General features: G+C 47.3%; 1 protein-coding gene across 1 annotated transcript in view; it reads left to right on the plus strand.

Annotated features, from left to right (window-relative positions):
- The window catches only part of LOC123458781 (kinesin-like protein KIF19), a 92333-nt gene that overhangs the window by 39985 nt on the left and 27965 nt on the right, over window positions 1-24383 (plus strand). The window contains exons 7-12 of the mRNA XM_045144137.1: window positions 922-1116; window positions 5537-5686; window positions 7175-7297; window positions 10757-10904; window positions 18293-18470; window positions 19361-19544. Of these exons, the coding sequence (XP_045000072.1) occupies window positions 922-1116; window positions 5537-5686; window positions 7175-7297; window positions 10757-10904; window positions 18293-18470; window positions 19361-19544 (978 nt within the window). The remainder of the gene's footprint in view (window positions 1-921; window positions 1117-5536; window positions 5687-7174; window positions 7298-10756; window positions 10905-18292; window positions 18471-19360; window positions 19545-24383) is intronic.

Consider the following 24383-nt stretch of genomic DNA (forward strand, 5'->3'; position numbering starts at 1 on the left):
GATCCTCCTACCTCTGCCTCCCAAGTGCTGGGATTAAAGGCGTGCACCACCACGTCCAGCTTGGATTTTTTTTTTTTTTTTTTTGAGATAACATTTCACACAGTAGCCCTGGCTGGCTACTGCTTGCCATGAGACTGTCTTGGTCTCCCTCCATACACACCGCACAGTCCTGGCCTGGGTTTCCACATGTTGCGCTCAGCAGAGGCTTGCCATCCTGAGTTCTGTAACTGCTCGCATGGACAACAGGGTTTGCTCCATTTGCAAAGTGTAGGACTGCTCTGGAGAAGAGGTGGGTAATCCATTGGTGATGTCTGCTGTGGATAGAGGGGGAAAGAGTTAGTGCATATTAGGGATCCACAATTTGTTCTCTGTTAATTGATTTAATTAATTAATCCTTTCATATTACAAACCAGAAATTGCTGCCATAAGAGGCCAATCCCTGAGGCCACCCCTCCTTCCCTTTCCTGAATGTTTCTAGAATGTACATGTGGCCTGGGCCTCCACTATTTTCCTGTCTTTCTCTTCGTCTTCTTTTTTTCTTTTGGCTTTTTGGTTTTTCAAGGAAGAGTCTCACTTTAGCTCAGGCTGACCTGGAATTCACTATGTGGTCTCAGGATGGCCTCAAACTCATGGCGATCCTCCTACCTCTGCCTCCCGAGTGCTAGGATTAAAGGCATGCACCACCACACCTGGCTGATTTTCTTTTATTTAAATTTAATTAATTAAGTTATTTGAGAGAGAGAGAGAGAGGCAGATAAATAGAAAATGGGTGCACTGGGGCCTCCAGCCACTGTGAACTAGCTGCAGATACACGTGCCACCATATGCAATTGCCTGGGTCCTTTGCAGGCAAGCACCTTCATGGCTAAGCTGTCTCTCGAGCCTGGGTCTGTGACTTTCTGCCTGCTTCTCCCTCTCTCAGATCATGCAGCTTCTCATCAAAGGCAACAGGCAGCGCACCCAGGAGCCCACGGCTGCCAACAAGACGTCATCCCGCTCGCACGCCGTGTTGCAGGTCACGGTGCACCAGCGAAGCCGCGGCGCCGCCCTGGCCGAGGCAGTGCGGCTCGGGAGACTCTTCATGGTGGACCTGGCAGGCTCGGAGCGCGCATCCCAGGTCCCAGGCCCTCGAGATGCCTCCCTTCAGGCATCATTAGATGTCAGTCTGAGCGTGACCTTGCCGGGCCTTGTCAGCACCTGGAACAGCGCTGGGCCCAGAAGAGGCCCAGGCTAAGTGTGTGTGTGTGTGGGGGGGGGGGACGGATTCTGCCAGTTTTCTCTGATGGGGTCTTTCATCCACTGCGTATGCAGAAGGTGGGTGGGGGCGCGCTTCCTGTGTGGCCGGCGCACAGTGACTGTGGCAGACCCCTTTCGAGGTGCCACTTACCCCTCCTCAGCTTGGAGAGACCCTTGCTTCACTAATCACTGGGACCTTGGCTCCCTGCATGCTGCCCCGCGGATTGAGTTTATGTCTTTGTTTCTTGTTTTCGCTTTTTCCAGGTAGGGTCTCACTCTAGCCCAGGCTGGCCTGGAATTCACGATGTAGTCTCAGGGTGGCTTCGAACTCACAGTGCTCTTCCTACCTCTGTCTCTGAGTGCTGGGATTAAAGGCAAGCACCACCACACCTGGCAAGCTTCCTTTTTCTTTTAATGTATTTAAGACACAGGAAGAGAGAGAGAGAGAGAGAGAGAGAGAGAGAGAGAGAGAGAGACAGACAGAGAGACAGAGAATGAGCACGCCAGGACCTCCAGTCACTGCAAACGAACTCCAGATGCATGCACCACCTCGTGCATCTGGCTTACATGGGTCCTGGGGAATCGAACCTGGGTCCTTTGGCTTTGCAGGTAAGCACCTTAACCGCTAAGCCACCCCTCCAGCCGTTTTTTTTTTTTTTTGTTTTGTTTTGTTTTGTTTTGTTTTGTTTTGTTTTGTTTGAGGTAGGGTCTTGTTCTAGCCCAGGCTGACCTGGAATTCACTATGTTGTCTCAGGATGGTCTCGAACTCACAGATTATCCTACCTCTGCCTCCTGAGGGCTGTCATTAAAGGTGAATGCCATTTCAGTGTCCTTAAAAAAAATTGTGGACACATACATGCTTGCATGTGGAGGCCAGAGAACAACTTCTGGTTTCATCCTTATATGTGTAAATGTGTAGTGTACGTGTATATGTGTCTCTATGTGTGTGGGTATGTGTGTGTGAGTGTGCATGCACATGGAGATCAGAGGTCAATGTTAAGTGTTTTCCTCTCCAATTTATTTTTTAAAACTTATTTATTTGCCAGCAGAAAGAGAGAGAAGAGAGACAGAGAGAATGGGCACACCAGGGCCTCCAGCTGTTGCAAATGAACTCCAGATGTATGTGCCACTTTGTGCATCTGGCTTTACATGGGTACTGGGGGATTGAACCTGGGTCATTAGGCTTTGCAGGCAAACACCTTAGCCACTGAGCAATCTCTTCACCCCTCCACTTCATTTTTTAATATTTTATTTATTTATATGAGGCAGAGAAAGAGGGAGAAAGAATGAGTATGCCAGGGCCTCTTGCTACTGCAAGTGAACTCCAGAGGCATGTACCACTTTTATACGTGTGGCTTTACATGAATCCTGGGCTGTCAGGCTTTACAAGTAAACACCTTGAACTACTGACCCATTTCTCTGGCCCTCTCCACTTTATTTATTTGTTGTTTTATAACTTTTTTGGTTTTCAAGGTAGGGTCTTGCTCTAACCTAGGCTGACCTGGAATTCACAGTGATTATCCTGCCCGAGCTTCCTAAGTGCTATTTCTGTGGTCTGCTTGGCCCTCCCACACTGTTATTTCCACACTGTAAACCACTCACAATAGTTTTTTTTTTTTTAATTTATTTATTTGCAAGCAGAGGGAGAGGGAAAGAAAGAGAAAGAGAGAGACATGCCAAGGGCCTCCTACCACTGCAAACAAACTCCAGATGCATGCACCACTTTGTGCATCTGGCTTTATGTGGGTATGGGGAATCAAACCCAGGCCATCAGGCTTTACTAGTGAATGCCCTATAACCAGTGAGCAATCTCTTTAGCCCTGCTTGTTTTTGATATGGGGTTTTGCTTCATAGCTCAGGAAAGTTAGCCTAGAATTTACTGAGTTGTCCAGGCTTCCAGGCTGGCCTTCAACTTGCATTTCTTCTTGCTTTAGGCTCCCGAGGATTTTATTTTTTAATATTTTCATTTTTATTTATTTATTTGAGAGCGACAGACAGAGACAGAAAGAGGCAGAGAGAGAGAGAGAGAGAGAGAGAGAGAGAGAATGGGTGCGCCAGGGCCTCCAGCCACTGCAAATGAACTCCAGATGTGTGTGCTGCCTTGTGCATATGGCTAACGTGGGTCCTGGGGAATCAAGCCTCAAACCGGAGTCCTTAGGCGTCACAGGCAAGCACTTAACCGCTAAGCCATTTCTCCAGCCCTCCAGAGGGATTTCAAGCATGGGCACCCAGCTCCACAATAAAATTTGTTCTGGAGCACAGGCGTCTGAGAAAGCCCCTAACCCTAGGATACAGCCTGACACAAGAGTGGCTGCCCCTGACTCAGAGGCTGGTGGTACTGGAGTCCGGCTCAGCACTGGCTCTGCTTACTGAAAGCAGCAGCGAGCGCCCCCTACTGACCTGCGGGGCTGCTCTGTGGGCCTCTCTGTACTGTACTGTGAAATCCTCCCCTTAGCTCTGTGAAGCAGGCAGGAAGACAGGCTTGGAGGTTTGTCTGCACGAAAAAGTGCCAGCAATTCTCAGGCCAGGCTCCCAGTGCACTCAGACCAAATGTAAAGAGAACAGATGCGCAGGATGGGCTCGTAATCCCAGCACTAGAGAGGCTGAGGCAGGAAGGATGGTAAATTCCAGGTCAGCCTGGTTTACACAGGAAGCCCTGTCTCAAAGAGCCAATGGATGAAGATGTAACTTCATGGTACAGCACCTACCTAGAATCCCCCAGTGAGGGGCTGGGGGCGTGGCTCGGTGGTAGAACTCCTGCCTAGAATCCCCCAGTGAGGGGCTGGGGGCTTGGCTCAGTGATAGAGCTCCTGCCTAGAATCCCCCAGTGAGGGGCTGGGGGCGTGCTCAGTGTTAGAGCTCCTGCCTAGAATCCTCTAGGGAGGGGTTGGGGGCGTGGCTCAGTGGTAGAGCTCCTGCCTAGAATCCCCCAGTGAGGGGCTGAGGGCGTGGCTCAGTGGTAGAGCACCTGCCTAGAATCCCCCAGTGAGGGGCTGGGGGCGTGGCTCAGTGGTAGAGCTCCTGCCTAGAATCCCCCAGTGAGGGGCTGAGGGCGTGGCTCAGTGGTAGAGCTCCTGCCTAGAATCCCCCAGTGAGGGGCTGGGGTGTGGCTCAGTGGTAGAGCACCTGCCTAGAATCCCCCCCCCAGTGAGGAGCTGGGGTGTGGCTCAGTGGTAGAGCTCCTGCCTAGAATCCCCCAGTGAGGGGCTGGGGTGTGGCTCAGTGGTAGAGCTCCTGCCTAGAATCCCCCAGTGAGGGGCTGGGGCGTGGCTCAGTGGTAGAGCTCCTGCTTAGCTTGCACAGAGACCTGTTGCATCCCCAGCACCAGAAAATCTGAAAAGATGGATCAACATTGGAAGATAGTTTCCAAGGGAGGTCTGCATTTAGGGTGTGTTTGCCAGGTCTTTCAGGTCCACGATTGAACACTTGCTATACCCAGGTGACTTCAGTTGTCTGGGCTGTGGGAACACTCAGCCCACACATGACAGGTGTGGCCTCCTGGAGCTTGTGTTCTGTCAGAGCATACAGGGTGGCAGATGACTCCCAAGAACCCAGATCTGAGGCAGTAAGTTGGGTGGCCCTGGGAAGAGCGGAGGCCGTGCTGGCTGGCACGTGGGACCTATAAGTAAATTCTCAGAGGTGTGGGGAGGCATTTCCCAGGGGAACTCTACTCGTGTGTGTGTGTGTGTGTGTGTGTGTGTGTGTGTGTGTGTGTTGCTTGCTTGGTTTGAGGAAGGGTCTCACTGTAGTCCCTGCTACCTAGAATTCACTATGTAGTCTCAGGTTGGCCTCAAACTCACAGTGGTCCTCCTACTGCAGTCTTCCGAGTGCTGGGATTAAAGGCGTGCGCCACCACGCCTGGCACGCTTGTGGGCATTTTTTTTTTTTTGGTTAATTTTTATTTAGATAGAGAAAGAGGTAGAGAGAGAGAAAGAGAGAGAATAGGTGCACCAGGGCCTCCAGTCTCCAGATGCATGAGCCACCTTGTGCAGCTGGCTTACATTGGTCCTGGGGAATCGAACCAGGGTCCTTTGGCTTTGCAGGCAAGTGCCTTAACCGCTAAGCCATCCTTTCCCACGCTTGTGCTTTCACTATGAACAGGGTTGTCTGCACGGACATCCCCGCGATCCTCACGTCAGCCAGTGCCACGGCCCGCTACAAGCGGCGTGCCGAGGATCTCCAGAGCCGGGGGCTCACGACCTCTCCGCATCAGGGCCATTCCGCGCCTCTGGGCTGCACTCACCTCCGGGCAAACGCGGGGAGGGTACTGGGAGGTGACGCCGGCCGCTCTCCTTGCACAGACCCAGAACCGCGGCCAGAGGATGAAGGAGGGCGCTCACATCAACCGCTCGCTGCTGGCGCTGGGCAACTGCATCAACGCTCTCAGCGAGAAGGGCGGCCGCGCGCACTTCGTGAACTTCCGCGACAGCAAGCTCACGCGCCTGCTGAAGGTGGGTGGCGGTGGGTGGCGGCGGGAGCGGCGGGGCCGCGGCAGCCCATGGAGCCCGCCACGATGGAGGCCCAGAGCCGAGCCTCAGAGCCCTTCCAGGGGTCTCTGAAGGCAGCGCGGTGCCTGCCCCCCACTCGCCCCTCTGAGTGCGCTCATGTGGTTTAGGGACAGGGCGCTCACTACCTCCCCACGCGCCCCCGAGGCTGCCCGTTCCAACGTGCAGGGCTCAAATGTGCGAAACCTTTTTTTTTTTTTTTTTTTTTTGAGGTAGGGTCTCACTCTAGTCCAGGCTGATCTGGAATTCACTATGGAGTCTAAGGGTGGCCTCGAACTCATGGTGATTCTCCTACCTCTGCCTCCAGAATGCTGGGATTAAAGGAATGCGCCATCATACATGGCTCCTATTTTTTTAAATAAAATTTTGTTTATTTATTTATTTGAGAGTGAAAGAGAGAAAGAGTGGACACACCATGGCCTCCAGCCACCGCAAACGAACTCCAGATTACATGCACCATTTTATGCATCTGGTTTATGTGGGTAATGGGGAATCGAGTCTCGAACTGGGGGTCCTTAGGCTTCACAAGCAAGTGCTTAACTGCTAAGCCATCTCTCCAACCCCTATATATATTTTTTTGTTGTTGTTGTTTGTTTTTGTTTTTTGAGGTAAGGTCTCACTCTAGCTCAGGCTGACCTGGAATTCACTATGTAGTCTCAGGGTGGCCTCAAACTCAAAATAAAAGAGAGACTGATTGAGAGGGGAAGGGGATATGATGGACAGTGGAGTTTCAAAGGGGAAGCTGGGGAGAGGGAAGGAATTACCATGGGATATTGTTTACAGTCATGGAAGTTGTCAATAAAAAAAATATTTAAAAAAAAGTTTTCTCGCGAGGAGTGGGGGCGCATGCCTTTAGTCTCAGCACTCAGGAGGCAGAGGTAGGAGGATCACCGTGACCCTACCTTAACCCCCCAAATTTATTTATTTATTTATTTAAGAAAGAAAGACAGAGGCAGATATAAATAGAGAATGGGCACACCAGGGCCTCTAGCCATTGCCAACCAACTCCAGATGCATGTGCTCCTTTGTGCATTTGGTTTATGTGTGTACTGGGGAATCAAACCTGGGTCATTGGGCTTCATAGGCAAGTGCCTTAACTGCTGAGCCATCTCTCCACCCCAAGAAAACTTTTTATTCTGAGACAAGTGCAGCCCCTTTGTCATACAGCGATGCGGGGCACAAGCTGAGCATACGAAGCAGTAAGCAAATGCTCCTCTATAGCTGCCTTCTTGGTCCAGTCAGTTCTTACAGAGTGACGGTCAGAGGGTGGACTTTCCTCCTGAAGTTGTCCTCCCCAGCCACTGGCCCCTGGTCCTTCTCTGTTATCAGTTGCCCTTCCAGGATTCTGGTGGTACTGGGGAAGGGTTGGCACCACTGGGCAGGTAAGGACATATGGCTCCTATCCACCCCATCTTGGGGGTTCCCACTAAACAGGATGCCCTGGGAGGGAACAGCCGTACAGTGATGATCGCCCACATCAGCCCAGCCAGCACCAGTTTTGAGGAGTCGCGGACCACGCTGCTGTACGCCTACAGAGCCAAGAATATCAAGACGCGGGTAAGCTTTGCTCATTTGCCCTTGCCCATTCGTTCCTTCACTCCTTCATTAATTCACTCACATATTCCTCCTCCCTCCCCGCCTTTTAAAAATTTTTTTAGTTTTTTTTTTTTTTTTTTTTGAGATAGGGTCTCACTCTAGCCCAGGCTGACCTGGCATTCACTATGTAACCTTGAAATCACAGCTATTCTCCTACCTCTGCCTCCCAAGTGTTGGGATTAAAGGCGTGCACCACCATGCCCGGCTCCTCCTCCCTGTTCTTTTTTTTTTTTTTTAATTTTTATTAACATTTTCCATGATTATAAAATATATCCCATGGTAATTCCCTCCCTCCCCACCCCCACACTTTCCCATTTGAAATTCCATTCTCCATCATATTACCTCCCCATTACAATCATTGTAATTACATATATACAATATCAACCTTTTAAGTATCCTCCCCTCTTCCTTTCTCTCCTGTTCTTTTTTTAAAATTTTATTTTTAATTGACAACTTCCATAGTTGTAAACAATATCCCATGGTAATTCCCTCCCTCCCCCAACTTTCCCCTTTGAATCTCTACTCTCCATCATATCCCCTCCCCCTTTTAATTAGTCTCTCTTTTATTTTGATGTCATCATCTTTTCCTCCTGTTATGATGGTCTTGTGTAGGTAGTGTCAGGCACTGTGAGGTCATGGATATCCAGCCCATTTTATGTCCGGAGGTGCACATTGTAAGGAGTCCTACCCTTCCTTTGGCTCTTACATTCTTTCTGCCACCTCTTCCACAATGGACCCTGAGCCTTGGAAAGTGTGATAGAGATATTTCAGTGCTGAGCACTCCTCTGTCACTTCTTCTCAGCACCATGGTGCCTTATGAGTCATCCCAAGGTCACTGCCATCTAAAAAGAGAAGCTTCTCTCACCAAAAGTGAGAGTATGGGTATGAACATTAAGAGAAGTGCTTACTGGGCAGTTTGATAAGCATGGAATGTACATTTAGCCAGACAGCAGCAGACATTACACCATAAGTGCTCCTGATGACCCCTGTTGTAGGTTTTCAGCATCAGGGATGTATTCCCTCCCATGGATCAGATCTCCCGTCAAATTAGAGGGCAGTTGGTTTCCCTCATAACAGATGTGCCACTATTGCACCTGTTGGCTCATTTGGCCTGACTGGCAAAATACAAGGCTTGCAGTGTCCTCTGTTGAGTATCTTCACTGGTGATTTCTCTCTCTACCATTGAACTGCATGCAGAATGGCTTCTTCCAGCTTTCTGTCAGCTGGTTTACATGGATCCTCCTCCCTTTTCATTCTCTCCTTTCCCTATTCATTCATTCCCTCATTACTCACTTCTTCATTTGTGCCCTTGCCCATTCACTCATTCTCTCCTTCCTTCATTCATTCCTTCCCTCCTGTTCTCATTTATTCATTCACTCTCTCCCTCATTCTATTATTCCCTCATTCATTTATTCCCATCTTCATTTATTTGCTGTCTTCCTCACTCATTCATTTCCTCATGTATTTACTCCCTCATTCATGTATTCCTTTCTTCATTCATTCACCAATCCATCCATTCATTCAACTTTTATTTTTGCTTGTTTGATTTTTGAGGTAGGGTTTCACTCTAGTTCAGGCTGTCCTGGAATTCACTATGTAGTTTCAGGGTGGCTTTGAACTCTTGTTGATCCTCCCAAGTGCTGGGATTAAAGGTGTGCACCACCATGCCCAGCTTCATTTTCTTTCTCCCTCTCATCATCTACTCCCTCCCTCATTCATCCCCTCAACTTACTGGCTCATGGCTGTGTTACTCTAGCCTCCCCTTTGTCATTTGTTTATTTGCTTGAGACAGGGTCTTAGGTCCTAGGCAGGCCTGGATCTCTCTTTGTAACCCAGCCTGAAACTCGCTCTGAAACTCAGCCAGATGTGGAAGACACAGGCCTGTCATCCCGGATATTCAGGAGGCTGAGGTAGGAGCATCCAGAGTTCAAGGATGGCATGGGCTACAGAGTGAGCTCAAGGCTAGCTTGGGCAATTTAGTGAGACCCTGTCTCAAAATAAAAGGTAAGAAAAAGACTGGAGATGTAGCTCAAGTGTAGAATGTCTGCCTAGCATGTGTTCCGTCCCTAGCATTGTAAACAAACAAAAAATCCCTCAAAACAAAAAAACTTGGTGGCACATCTGTAATCCCAGCACTGAGGCTGAGGCAGGAGGATTGTTAGTGAAAAGCCAGCTGACTACAAAGGATTTCAAAAGCAAAACAACAGCTATATAGCTTGATGTTATCTATATATACAGATATATATACAATGCACAAACCATTAACCTTCTAGACACACAGATGTATGGTGGGGAGATTTTTTTTTTTTTTCTCAAGGTAGGGTATCATTCTAGCTCAGGTTGACTTGGAGTTCACTATGTAGTCTCAGGGTGGCCTTGAACTTGCAGCAATCCTCCTACCTCTGCCTCAGGAGGGCTGGGATCAAAGGCATGTGCCACTATGCCTGGCTAAGTTTTTTTGTTTTTAATTTTTGTTTATTTACTTTATTTATCCAAGAGAGAAGTAGAAAGAGGGGTGGGGAGAGAATGGGCATGCCAGGGCCTTCGGCCACTGCAAATGAACTTCAGTCCAGGCACACATACCACCTTGGGCATCTGGCTTACATGGGTCCTGGGGAATCGAAGCTGGGTCCTTTGGCTTTGCAGGCAAGCACCTTGACTGCTAAGCCATCTCTCCAGCCCTGGTAGGAAGGTTTTTTTAAAGCTTCCTTATTATGTGTGAATGTTGTGTGTGCATGTGTGTACACCTGTGCAGGTGTATGTGAGCACATGTATGTGTACGGGTGTATGTGGAGACAAGAGGCTGACTCTGGTGGCTCTCGTCAGTTGCTTGCCACTTTATTCTTCTTTCTTCTTCTTCTTTTCTTTTTCTTTCTTTTTTTTAATGAGTTTGAGAAAGCCAGACAAATAATTGGTGTGCCAGGGGCTCTAGCCACTGCAATAGAGCTCCAGACGCATGTACCACCTTGTGTGCACATGTCATCTTGTGTGTCTGGCTTACATGGGTTCTGGGGAGTCGAACCTGGGTCCTTAAGCCATCCACCCAGCCTTCTCCACTTTATTCTTTGAGACAGGGTCTCTCGCTGAACCTAGAGCTCACCAATTTGGCTGGACTAGCTAGTGAGTGAGCCCCAGGGTATCCCTGGCTCTGCCTCCCCAGCACTTGGATTACAGGTGCTGACCTCCATGCCTGGCATTTTACGCGAGTACTCAGGATCTGATCTCAGCTCCTTATGCTTGTGAAAGCACCTGACCCACTGAGGATCAAGCCAGCTCCCCAGCTCTGTCCTTCCCTTTTGAGACTGAATAGCATTGATTGATGTTTACACCATTCAGCATCGTCTCTCAAGCCTGGCCCTCAAGAGACAGCTCCCACTGGCACCACCACATCTGACCTTGGCCACGTGTCCTCTCCACCAGGTCAAGCGCAACCTGCTGAACGTCTCCTACCACATTGCGCAGTACACAGACGTCATCTCTGATCTGCGCAGGGAGATAGAGCACCTCAAGTCAAAAATCGAGAAGCAAGATAAGAAGAAAAATGAGCCTGGTATCCTGGATGTACAAGGTAGTGTTGAGTGCGGCCTGTGCCTCCTGCTCACCTTGTCTAGGGCCCTGAGCTCAATGTTCAGGCCCCATGGGCCCATCGCAGCACCTGAGAGCCTGGCCTTGAACTCTCAGAGCATCTGAATCCAGAGACTCTCCTGATGGCCCAGTGTGGGCCATGGTACTCACCCGGTTACTGCCTCCTTGGGATTCCTGACTCATGTTCAGTTTCCTGCATACATGGTGTGGGGACTGGATTATTAAAAAAAAAAAAAAAAAAAAAAAGATTTTTAAAATTTATTTATTAGGGACACACAGAGAGAGAAGGGGCACACAAGGGCCTCTAGACAATGCAAATGAACTCCAGATGCATGCGCCACCATGTGCATCTGGCTTACATGGGACCTGGAGAATAGAACCTGGGTCTTTAGGCTTTGCAGGCCCTCTCCATGTCTCCAGCCCTCTTTTTTTTTTAAGATTTTTATTTATTTATTTGAGAGTGACACAGAGAGAAAGAGGCAGATAGAGAGAGAGAGAGAGAATGGGCGCGCCAGGGCCTCCAGCCACTGCAAACAAACTCCAGACGCGTGCACCCCCTTGTGCATCTGGCTAACGTGGGTCCTGGGGAATCTAGCCTCGAACCGGGGTCCTTAGGCTTCACAGGCAAGCACTTAACTGTTACGCCATCTCTCCAGCCCAGCCCTCTTTCTTATTTCTTTCTTTTTCTTTTTCCTTTTTTTTTTTTTTTTTATTGTTTTTGAGGTAGAGTCTTACTCTAGCCCATGCTGACCTGGAATTCACTATTTAATCTCAGGGTGGCCTGGAACTCATGGTGATCCTCCTACTTCTGTCTCCCAAGTGATGGGATGAAAGACGTGGACCACCACACCTGGCTCTCTCTTTCTTTCTTTCTTTTTTTAATTTTTATTAGCACTTTCCATGATTATAAAAAAATCCCGTGTTAATTCTCTCCCTTCCCCCCCCCACTTTCTCCTTTGAAATTCCATTCTCCATCATATTACCTCCCCATAACAATCATTGTACTTACATATATACAATATCAACCTATTAAGTACCCTCTTCCCTTCCTTTCTCTTCCCTTTATGTCTCCTTTTTAACTTACTGGCCTCTGCTACTAAGTATTTTCATTCTCACGCAGAAGCCCAGTCATCTGTAGCTAGGATCCACATATGAGAGAGAACATGTGGCGTTTGGCTTTCTGGGCCTGGGTTACCTTACTTAGTATAATCCTTTCCAGGTCCATCCATTTTTCTGCAAATTTCATAACTTCATTTTTCTTTACCGCTGAGTAGAACTCCATTGTATAAATGTGCCACATCTTCATTATCCACTCATCAGTTGAGGGACATCTAGGCTGGTTCCATTTCCCAGCTATTATAAATTGAGCAGCAATAAACATGGTTGAGCACATACTTCTAAGGAAATGAGATGAGTCCTTAGGATATATGCCCAGGAGTGCTATAGCTGGGTCATATGGTAGATCAATCTTTAGCTGTTTTAGGAACCTCCACACTGATTTCCACAATGGCTGGACCAGATTGCATTCCCACCAGCAGTGTAGAAGGGTTCCTCTTTTTCCACATCCCTGCCAACATTTATGATCATTTGTTTTCATGATGGTGGCCAATCTGACAGGAGTGAGATGGAATCTCTATGTAGTTTTAATCTGCATTTCCCTGATGACTAGCGACGTAGAACATTTTTTTAGATGCTTATATGCCATTCGTATTTCTTCCTCTGAGAATGCTCTATTTAGCTCCATAGCCCATTTTTTGATTGGCTTGTTTGATTCCTTATTATTTAACTTTTTGAGTTCTTTGTATATCCTAGATATTAATCCTCTATCAGATATATAGCTGGCAAAGATTTTTTCCCATTCTGTAGGTTGCCTCTTTGCTTTTTTCACTGTGTCCTTTGCTGTGCAAAATCTTTGTAATTTCATGAGGTCCCAGTGATTACTCTGTGGTTTTATTGCCTGAGCAATTGGGGTTGTATTCAGAAAGTCTTTGCCAAGACCAATATGTTGGAGGGTTTCCCCTACTTTTTCCTCTAGCAGTTTCAGAGTTTCAGGTCTGATGTTAAGATCTTTAATCCATTTGGACTTACTTCTTGTGCATGGCGAGAGAGAAGAATCTATTTTCATCCTTCTGCAGATATATATCCACTTTTCCCAACACCATTTGCTGAAGAGGCTGTCTTTTCTCCAATGAGTATTTTGGGCATTTTTATCGAATATCAGGTGGCTATAGCTACTTGGGCTTACATCTGGGTCCTCTATTCTGTTCCACTGATCTACATGTCTGTTTTTGTGCCAGTACCACGCTGTTTTTGTTACTATAGCTCTGTAGTATAGGTTAGAATCAGGTATGGTGATACCACCAGCCTTATTTTTGTTGCTCAGTATTATTTTAGATATTCAAGGTTTTTTGTGATTCCAAATGAATTTTTGAATTGTTTTTTCTATTTCCATGAAGAATGCCTTTGGAATTTTGATAGGGATTGCATTAAATGTGTAGATTGCTTTTGGTAAGATTGCCATTTTAACAATATTGATTCTTCCAATCCAGTAACAGGGGATGTTTCTCCACTTTCTAGTGTCTTCTGCAATTTCTCGCTTGAGTGTTTTAAAGTTCTCATTGTAGAGATTCTTTACTTCCTTGGTTAGGTTTATTCCAAGTTACTTTATTTATTTATTTATTTATTTGGATGCAATTGTGAATGGGAGTGATTCTCAGATTTCATCCTCTGTGTGTTTGTTGTTAGCATATATGAAGGCTACTGATTTCTGTGTTTTTATTTTGTATCCTGCTACATGGCTGTAGGTTTTGACCAGCTCTAACAGTTTGCTAGTAGAGTTTTTAGGGTCCTTTATGTATAGAATCATGTCATGTGCAAATAATGATAACTTGATCTCTTCCTTTCCAATTTGTATCCCTTTTATGTGTGTCTTTTGCCTTATTGCTATGGCTAAGACTTCCAAAACTATGTTAAATAAAAGTGGGGACAGTGGACACCCTTGCCTTGTTCCTGATTTTAGTGGGAAAGCTTCCAGTTTTTCCCCATTTAGTAATATGTTGGCTATAGGCTTGTCATAAATAGCCTTTATTATATTGAGATATATTCCTTCTATTCCCAGTCTCTGTAGGACTTTTATCATGAAGGGATATTGGATTTTGTCAAATGCTTTCTCTGCATCTAATGAGATGATCATGTGATTTTTGTCCTTCAACCCGTTTATGTAATGTATTACATTTATAGATTTGCATATGTTGAACCATCCCTGCATCTCTGGGATGAAGCCTACTTGGTCAGGGTGAATGATCTTTTTGATATACTCTTGTATTCTGTTTGCCAATATTTTGTTGAGAATTTTTGCATCTATGTTCATGAGGGAGATTGGTCTGTAATTTTCTTTTTTTGTTCTATCTTTGCCTGGTTTTGGTATCAGGGTGATGCTGGCCTCATAGAAGGAGTTTGGTAGAATTCCTTCTTTTTCTATTTCCTGGAAAAGCTTAAGAAGCAATGGTGTTAGCTCTTCCTTAAAAGTCTGGTAAAATTCAGCAGTGAATCCATCCGGGCCTGGGCTTTTTTTAGTTGGGAGATTATTGATAACTGTTCGGATCTCCATGTTTGTTATAGGTCGATTTAAGTGATTAATCTCATTTTGATTTAATTTAGGTAGGTCATATAGATCAAGGAAATCATCCATTTCTTTCAGATTTTCATACTTTGTGGAGTATATGCTTTTATAGTATGTCCCTATGATTTTTTGAATTTCTCTGGAATCTGTTGTGATGTTACCTTGTTCATCTCTGATTTTATTGATTTGTGTCTCTTCTCTCTTTCTTTTGGTCAGATTTGCTAAGGGTTTATCAATCTTGTTTATCCTTTCAAAGAACCAACTCTTTGTTTCATTAATTCTTTGGATTTTTTTTTGTTTGTTTCTATTTCATTAATTTCTGCCCTAATCTTTATTATTTCTTCCTGCCTACTGATTTTTGGTTTGCCTTGTTCTTTTTACAAGGCTTTAAGGTGAAGCATTAGGTCATTTACTTGCGATCTTTCTAATTTCTTTTTTTTTTTTTAATTTCATTTATTTATTTATTTATTTGAGAGCGACAGACACAGAGAGAAAGACAGATAGAGGGAGAGAGAGAGAATGGGCGCGCCAGGGCTTCCAGCCTCTGCAAACGAACTCCAGACGCGTGCGCCCCCTTGTGCATCTGGCTAACGTGGGACCTGGAGAACCGAGCCTCAAACCGGGGTCCTTAGGCTTCACAGGCAAGCGCTTAACCGCTAAGCCATCTCTCCAGCCCTCTAATTTCTTAATATAGGCACTTAAGGCTATAAATTTACCTCTTAGAACTGCCTTCATTGTGTCCCAGAGATTTTGATATGTTGTGTTCTCATTATCATTTGACTCTATAAATTTTTTGATTTTCTTCTTGATTTCTTCATTGACCCATTCATCATTTAGTAGTGTATTGTTTAGTTTCCACGATTTTGTGTATGCTCTATAGCCTTTCTTGATACTGATTTGTAGTTTAATTCCATTGGGTCAGATAGAATGCAAGGAGTTATTTCAATTTTCCTGAATTTGTTAAGATTTGCTTTGTGTCCTAATAGATGGTCTGTTTTAGAGAATGTTCCATGTGCTGCTGAAAAGAATGTATATTCTGCAGCCTTTGGATGAAATGTCCTGTATATATCTGTTAGGTCCATTCCTTTTTTTTTTTTTTTCAATTTGGGAATCTTGCTTTTTTATTGCGCCACTTGTGAGACAATAATTTAGAATATAGATTATTTAAAACTGTACATGAAAATATTTACTTATACTACAACTCCTGCATCTTGCTTTTTTTTTTTTTAAGAGAGAGGCATGCCAGGGCCTCAGCCACTGAAATTGAATTCAGGACACTTGCACCACCTAGTGGACATGTGTGACCTTGTACTTGCCTCACCTTTGTGTGTCTGGCTTATATGGGATCTGGAGAGTCAAACTAGCATCCCTAGGCTTCACAGGCCTTAACCACTAAGCAATCTCTCCAGTACCCCCCTTTTTTTTGGTTTTTCAAGGTAGGGTCTCACACTAGCCCAGGCTGACCTGAAATTCACTATGTAGTCTCAGGGTGGCCTTGAACTCACCGTGATCCTACTACCTCTGCCTCCTGAGTGCCAGGATTAAAGGCATGCGCCATCATGCCCAGCTCCTTTTTTGCTTTTTCTTTTTTTCTTAATATTTGTATTTGGCCTGGCATGGTTGGCACATGCCTTTAATCCCGGCATTTGGGATCACTGAGTTCTAGGCTACCCTGAGACTACATAGTGAATTCCAGGTCAGCCTGAGCTAGAGTGAGACCCTACCTTGAAAAAAAAAAAAAAGAGGGCTGGAGATATGGTTTAGTCATTAAGGCATTTGCCTGTGAAACCTAAGGACCCACATTCAATTCTCCAGGTCTCCGGTAAGCCAGGTGTACAAGGTAGTACACGCATCTGGAGTTCTTTTGCAGTGGTTGGAGGCCCTGGGGTGCCCATGTTCTCTCTCTCTCTCTCTTTCTCTCTCTCTCTCTGTCTCAAATAAAAATAAATAAAAAAAATTTAAAACAAAACAAAACAAAAACAAAGCTCAAAGGTTAAGACAGTGAATAGCAATTCACAGAAGAATTCCTAGTGGCAACGGATATGGGAACAGGCTCCACCGCTTTAGGAAGCAGAGATGCAAGTTGAAATCATTTCCACTCCTCAATATAAAGTTAAGTGTGTAAAGGATTGACTTGAACTTGGGCGTGTGTCTTAACGTGTGTCCTTGGGAGACCCATGGAGCAGCACTCACTGGAACTTAACATAGGCCAAGCAGTCCGCTCCTCCAGGCCTTCCAAACAGAACAGCACCCATGTGTTCAAGGAGGCTGGCTATGACATCTACCCCATCCATCTATCCACCGACCTGTCCTCTCAGCCCTCATCCACTTGTCCTCCCATCCATCCATCCATCCCTCCACCCACCCACCCACATGCTCATCTGTCCATCTACCCATCTATCCACATGCCTCAACACTATCTAGTGATCTATTTATATACAATCATTTAGCTACTCGTCCATCCATCCATCCATCCTTTATCCATCCACTCATCTACCCATCCTCCCATAGATCAATCCACTTACCCATCCATCCACACACCCATAACCCATTTTTTTTTTTTTTTTGAGGTAGGGTCTCACTCTGGCTCAGGCTGACCTGGAATTCACTATGTAGTCTCAGGGTGGCCTCGAACTCTTGACAATCCTTCTACCTCTGCCTCCCGAGTGCTGGGATTAAAGGCGTGCACCACCACGCTCGGCCTCCCATCACCCATCTTTTTCTTTTGTTTTTGTTTTTGGTTTTTCAAGGTAGGGTCTCAGTCTAGCTCAGGCTGACCTGGAATTCACTATGTAATCTCAAGGTAGCCTCAAACTCATGGTGATCCTCCTACTTCTGCCTCCTGAGTGCTGGGATTAAAGGCGTATGCCACCACGCCCAGCTCCATCTTTTTTTTTAAAATATATGTGTGTATATACATATATTTTATGTATATATATATATACATATATTTTATGTATATATATATATATATATATATATATATATATATATACTAAATTTTATTTATTTATTTGAGGGGAACAGACAGAGAGATAAAGAGGCAGATAGATAGAGAATGGGTGCTCCAGGGCCTCCAGCCACTGCAAACAAACTCCAGGGGCATGCACCACCTTGTGCATCTGATTTACATGGGTCCTGGGGAATTAAGCCTCGAGCAGAGATCCTTAGGCTTCAGAGGCAAGCACTTAACCACTAAGCCATCTCTCCAGCCCCCATCATCCATCTTTTATCTATCCACTCATCCACACAACCTCCTATACATCTATCCACTCATCCATCCATCCCTCCATGCACCCATCACCCATCCTTCATCCATCCACCCATCCTCCCCTACACCTATCCACTCATCCACCCATCCATCCATTCATCCACACACCATCCTTTATTCATCCCCAAACCCACCTGGCCACTCATCTACCATGCATCCATCCACACACCCATCTCCCTGTTCATTCTTGCACTTGTTCATCTATCCATCCATCTACTCAGTCACATATCCATCCATACATACATGTAAACACCATCCCTGGGCCCATCTATGCACCATCCATCTATCTACCCATCCGCCTACTCATCATTCATCTCTCTATCCTTCCTTCCATCCATTCATCTATCCACCCACCCACCATCCATCCATCCACACATACCTCGGAGACTCCTCCACAGCCTGACATTATTTGGGGGGGAGTTCTACCCTCAAGTGTCTGGCAGTGCTCCCGGGGCAGCGGCTCTCTTCCCTCTTGCAGTGCCCATTGCCCCCCACGATGCAGAGGAGGACAGCCACCGGCAGATGAACAAGATCCGAGCGCAGCTCATTGGAGCCTTCCGGGAGCAGATGGCGATGCGGCGCAGCCTGGTGGAGCTCGAGAACGCCAGCACTGAGCTGCATGTGGACATGTCCCGCCACCTGCTGACCGTCGCCGAGTGAGTGCTCCCAGTGGACACCATCCAGCCCCTACACCTGATATACAGGCCATTCATGAGGAGCAGAGGGGGTCACTGCTGGGAGCCCCTTCTGCTGCTACTGTCTGTAGGTCCCCAAGGAGCACTTCAGCCAAGGTGGGTCTCTATTCCTCCCCTGCTCTTCTGCCACCCCTCCCCCCACCGTGGCAAAGTTGGGCTACTGAGAGAAGCTTCTAGATGCTTTGGGCCTCTCACAGCTGGGGGCCAGAGCCAGCCCCATGGTCAGCAAGGAAGGAGACATTGAGCTCAGAGCAGAGTGGGTTTGCTGGAGGCTCACACCTCCAGGCACTGCCTCCTCTCTTACTGCATGCTTCCTTGGGGTGCAGCCCTTCTGAGTGAGGGTACGGGGACCACACACAGGAACCATGAGCCATTGTCCACACCAGGGCATCTGGAGATGAATAGGACACTAGGAATCGCTGCCCTGGGCCAGCAGGTGTCACCTCCAACTAAAGAAACTGAGACACATGTCATCCATGCAGAGGTGACATTAGACAGCACTGTTAAACCAGTTCCTTCCCCTTCCCCTTCTGCTTTCAGTTCTCCCCATGTTTTCCTTCAAACCTGTTCCTGCCCCTCTCTCTCCCTTCCTTCCTTTTCTTTTTTCCTCCTCCTCCTCCTTCTTTTTATTTCTTTCCCCTGAGGTAGGGTCTCACTCTAGCCCAGGCTGACCTGGAATTCACTATGTAGTCTCAGGGTGGCCTCAAACTCTAGGTGATTCTCCTACCTCTGCCTCCCCAGTACTGGGATTAAAGGTGTGCGTCACCACACCCAGCTCTTATGTGAGGGGCCAAGGGTGCCCCAGCCTGGGTATGGCTTGTCCCTGAGGCCTCTGACTGTCCTGTCTGCAGCTGGGAGCGGGAGAAGACACATCACCATGTGCACACGGGCGGTGACGGCGAATCAGAGAAGGAGGACAGAGAAGGGGACACCGAAGGGGAGGAGGGCGAGTCTGTGGAGCCACCAGAGGTGGCTCTGGCCAGAGAGGAGGTCAACCTGCTCTTAGCTGAGCAGCGGAAAACTGCAGCCCTCAAGGTGAGATTAAGGGACGAGACTCACCATCATGGAACTCACCCTTATCCGTCCATGGCGGGTGGTCCTTTGTGACCATGGAGCATGGCCGGTTGTTTTATAGGTAGGAACCTCAAGGCTCTGAGATATTGGCTGAATTGTCCCAAAGGACAGGAGGTGCAGAGCTGGGCCAGGCCAGGGTCTGGCTGACGTCTAGTGCCCCTTGGACAGTGTATGGGGTCAGTGGCCATGGCAATGGCAGATGGCACTGTGAGCTCAGAGGTTCCCACCTGCCCTGCCCTCTATGCATGAAGCTTGGATGGCAAAACCTGTGGCTCTTTCCCTTTGGGCTCACCCCTTGGGCATCTAGGGCTTTACGGTTTGCAGTGTTCCCAATAGTCTGTGGCTCCCTGCTCCCGGGGTTCTGGAAACCAGGTGCGCGGCCAGAGGGAAGCTGTACTAGACATCCTGTCTGGAGAAGGAAAGGTTTCCTGTCTTTGTTTCCTGAAATGAGCTGGCTGTTTGGGCTGCTGATGTGGCTCAGTTGGTAGAGGACTTGTCTAGCATGCAGGAAGACCTGGGCTCAGCCCTGTGTGTGTCTGTCACCCCAGCGCTCAGGAGGTCAAGGCAGGAAGCTCAGACATCCTTAGCTACATAGTGAGTTTGAAGGCAGCCCGAGCCACATGTCTCCAAGAACAAACAAACAAAAAAACAAACAAAAAGTGTTGACAATTTATATAATAGGTCTTAGATAATAGTCTCACTTTAGAAAAATTGCAGAATGGGCACTTGCTGGAGACTTTGGGCGAAAGCCCAGAAAGCTGGGCGCCAGGCTGCCCATGAGCTAAATGCTTGCAGGTGTATTTCAGAAAACACGGCATGACTGGTGATGTCATGTTGTTAAAAGCAGGCAGTGTTTATTTCGCTTAGGAGCTCTGTGCCCAAACCAAGAGGCCCTTAATATAATTACATCTGCCCTCAGCTCTCTGAAGATGCACCACTTCACTTCAGAACTAAAGACTGGATTTCTTCCAACTTTTGAAGTAAACAGAATGCCTACTGCTTAACCCAGTGGTACACACCAGTAAGAAAGAACGACCATCAGGGGCCAAATGCAGATAGTGACACGTGCTGGAGTCTCCAGCGACGAAGCCTGTTGTCAGTTAGTCAGCAGTTAATCAGGCGCAAAGCAAACCTCGTAATGTGTAGCTTAAGGCCAGACCGTGGATGCTTGCGGGAGAACGAGGCAACGTCCTGTGCTTGGAGCTCACAGCCTAAGGGGAAGAGATGCCAATGCGCCTGTGTTTGCAGATCAATCCAGAGGTGCAGCAAAAGTGACGGGAGGCCCAGCCAGTGCTAGCCAGCAGAGGAGGGGCACATTCAGACAGTGACTAGGAATAGTTCAGGAAGGGGGCTGGGGACTGGGGGCGGCCTGGAAGGAGGAGGATTGAGGTGAATTTGCACAGAGGGGGCCTGGGAGTGACTGAGGAGCATTCGCATGGAGGGGAAATAGGGAGGCTTCATCGGATGCTAGGTGGAAGGGCACGAGAGTTGTTGGAGGACTAAGGGGAGGACACATAGAGGGGAGTCGGGAGAACTCCAGGAGAGGCTAGATGGAGGGGTCCTGGGCACTGGGGAGGATTAAGAGGAGGCTGCATAGAGGGGCTGGGAGCTGGGGGGACTCAGTGAAAGACCCACAAGCAGGAGTCAGATAGAGGCTGCGTGGAGCGGGGCTATGGGTGAAGGAGAGTGGGATCAGTCCCAGATCTTGAGGAAGAAAGCCAGAACACATCTTTTAAAATTTTTTTTTTAAATTTTCTTCATTGATTTGAGAGAAAGAGAGAGAAAAAGAGAATAGACACAGCAGAACCTCCAGCCACTGCAAACAAACTCCAGATCATGTACCACCTTGTGCATCTGGCTTATGTGGGTCCTGGGGAATCAAACCTGGGTCCTTTGGCTTCACAGGCTGGCACCTTAACTGCCAAACCATCCCTCCAGCCCTTAAATTCTTTTATTTTAGTTGAGAGAGAAAGAGACAAATACATAGAGAGAAGGGATACTCCAGGGTCTCTAGCTACTGCAAACAAACTCCAGATGCGTGCTCCACCTTGTGCATCTGGCTTATGTGGATCCTGGGGAATTGAACCTGGGTCCGTTGGTTTTGTAGGCAAGCGCCTTAATTGCTAAGCCATCTCTCCATCACCCAGAACACATCTTAATCAGCTCTTACCTACCCACTGCTTGGGACCGTGACTCTGAGCTTGCAAGGCAGCCCAGGTCCCGCCGTGACTCTGGGAATTTAGGTGGAGTTAGTTTTGTGCTGTGACGGTGACTTTGAAGAGTTGCCTTGAATAGGTTACAGGATGCAGTGAGGATGCATTCTGGGAAAGTGTCTTGTTTGTTTTTTTTTTTTTTTCCTTTTCTAGGCAGAGTCTCACTGTAGCCCAGGCTGACCTGGAGCTCATTCTGTAGCCCAAGCTGGCCTTGAACACACAATAATCCTCCTATCTCAGCCTCCCGAGTGCTGGGACTAAAGACATGCACGAACCGTGCCCAACTGGGAAAGTGTCTTGCAGGCAAGTTTAACACTCCATCAGCTGAGTGTAAGGACAAATGCATACACGTGTGTACGGACACACAGGGAAACAAGTGTATATCCACGGCTGTTGAGCTCTGCCTTGTGGGTATGCAGACTCAAGCTCTGCTTGGTGGGTATGTAGAACTAAATTACAGGCTGTGGGCAGGTTCAAGGGCACCCAGCTTGTTTTAAACAGGGTGAGCAGTCCCTGGAGCCTGCCTGCCCTGAGGTAGACAAGCTGGGCCTCATTTCTCCTTGCTCAGGCCATTGCTTGATAAAGGAGGACTGGGACAGGCCCAGAGCTTTGTGATATGGAACACGGTGTGAAATGGGAAGCTCTGTTTATATCTATATTGGTTTTTCAAGGTTGGGTCTTTCTCTAGCACAGGCTGACTCCTGGAATTCACTCTGTAGTCTCAGGGTGGCCTCATACTCACAGCGATCCTCCTACCTCTGCCTCCTGAGTGCTGGGACTAACAGCATGTGCCACCATGGACAGCGTAAATATTTTTATTTATTAATTTATTTGCAAGTAGAGAGAAGACAGAGACAGAGAAAGACAGACAGAGAGAATGGGCATGCCAAGGCCTGTAGCTTCTGCAAAGGAACTCCAGATTCTTGCACCACTTTGCATCTGGCTTTATGTGGGTACTAGGGAATCGAACTTGGGTTGTTAGGTTTTGCAGGCAAGCCTTAACTGCTAAGCCATCTCTTCAGCCATATTTATTTATTTATTTATTTTTATTTATTTGAGAGAGAGAGAGAGGCAGATAGAGAGAATGAGCATGTCAGGACCTTAACCACTGCAAAAGATATCCAGTCACATGCACCACCTTGTGCATCTGGATTATGTGGGTCCTGAGGAATCAAACCTGGGTCCTTTGGCCTTTCAGGCAAGCACCTTAATCACTAAGCCATCATTCCGCCCTATTTACTTATTTTTAATTTTTACTTATTTTATTTTTTTTGGACAGAGAGAGACAAGAGAGAGAGAATTGGCACTTCAGGGCCTGAACTGTTGACATCGAACTCGACACTAGCGCCACCTAGTGGGCATGTGCAACCTTGCGCTTGCCTCACCTTTGTGCATCTGCCTTATGTGGGATCTGGAGAGTCGAACATGAGTCCTTAGGCTTTGCAGGCAAGCACTTTAACCACTGAGCCATCTCTCCAGCCCTATTTATTTATTTTTATGGTACTGAGATAAACCCTTTATTTATGCTTCTCCATTTTCTTTAAAACAACCACCACCACCTTAGTATAACTGACAGCCCTTCCCCCTCATCCTTGCTTGGGTTGGGGGTGTGGTTAGTGGGGAAATGGCCCTCAGGAGTGGGGCTGACCATAAGAGCCCTTCAGGGAGGCAATGGATCCCAAGTCCTGGCTTGGGGCAGGGGCACCTGTACCATAGGAACTAAGGACTTAACAGGGCTCTTGAACCTCTGCTTGTACCAACATACATGGCCTTGACTATTAAGGGTCAGGAGGCATGTGGGGAGGGGAATTCCACTCTCCTCTGTGTTCCTACCCAGCCTAGTCTCATGACCTAAAGCTGGGAGGAGGAGAGTGGAGGTGGGTGTCTCACACACACTTACAAAGAAGGAGTACTGGCTATTAATGGCACTATGTATTTATTTTTAAGAGAGGCTGTCATATAGCCCAGGACGGGCTTGAACTTGTTATGTAGCTGAGGATAACTTAAACTTTGGATCCTCTGCCTTCACCTCCCAACTGCTGGGGCTATAGGTATATGCCCCATATCTATTTTTCCCCTTCTTTCTTACTTTTTTTTTTTGAGGTAGGGTCTCACTGTAGCCCAAACTGATGCTGAATTCACTATGTAGTATCAGACTGTCCTAGAACTCATGGTGATTCTCATACCTCAGCCTCCACAGTGCTGGGATTAAGGGCGAGCATCACCACACCTGGTCATACCCAGTTTATTGTCTCCTGCTGTCTAAAGGACTGTTGCTATCCATGGTTCTGTAGAGGAGGGGCCTGCCACATCATACCACGTGTGTATGGATGCACTCAGAAGCACCTAGGTGGGGCAGGAGACAGGAAAAGCAAGGGCAAAAGGGTGGCCAGGAGCCTTCATCATGCGAGCATTCCTTCACAGGTAGGAGGTAGGCAGCTGCTGTTTCTGGGGAGATGCAAAATGAACAGCTGCTGCCAAAGTGGGACAGCACCAACAGCCCAGCAATGACTCAGTCAAGAGTCTGACAAGCACAAAGAGGGCTGGAGAGATGGCTCAGGTGTTCAGTGCACTTCCTGATAAGCAT

This window comes from Jaculus jaculus, chromosome 2 (genome assembly GCF_020740685.1).
Source record: "Jaculus jaculus isolate mJacJac1 chromosome 2, mJacJac1.mat.Y.cur, whole genome shotgun sequence".
NCBI classification, from domain to species: Eukaryota; Metazoa; Chordata; class Mammalia; order Rodentia; family Dipodidae; genus Jaculus; species Jaculus jaculus.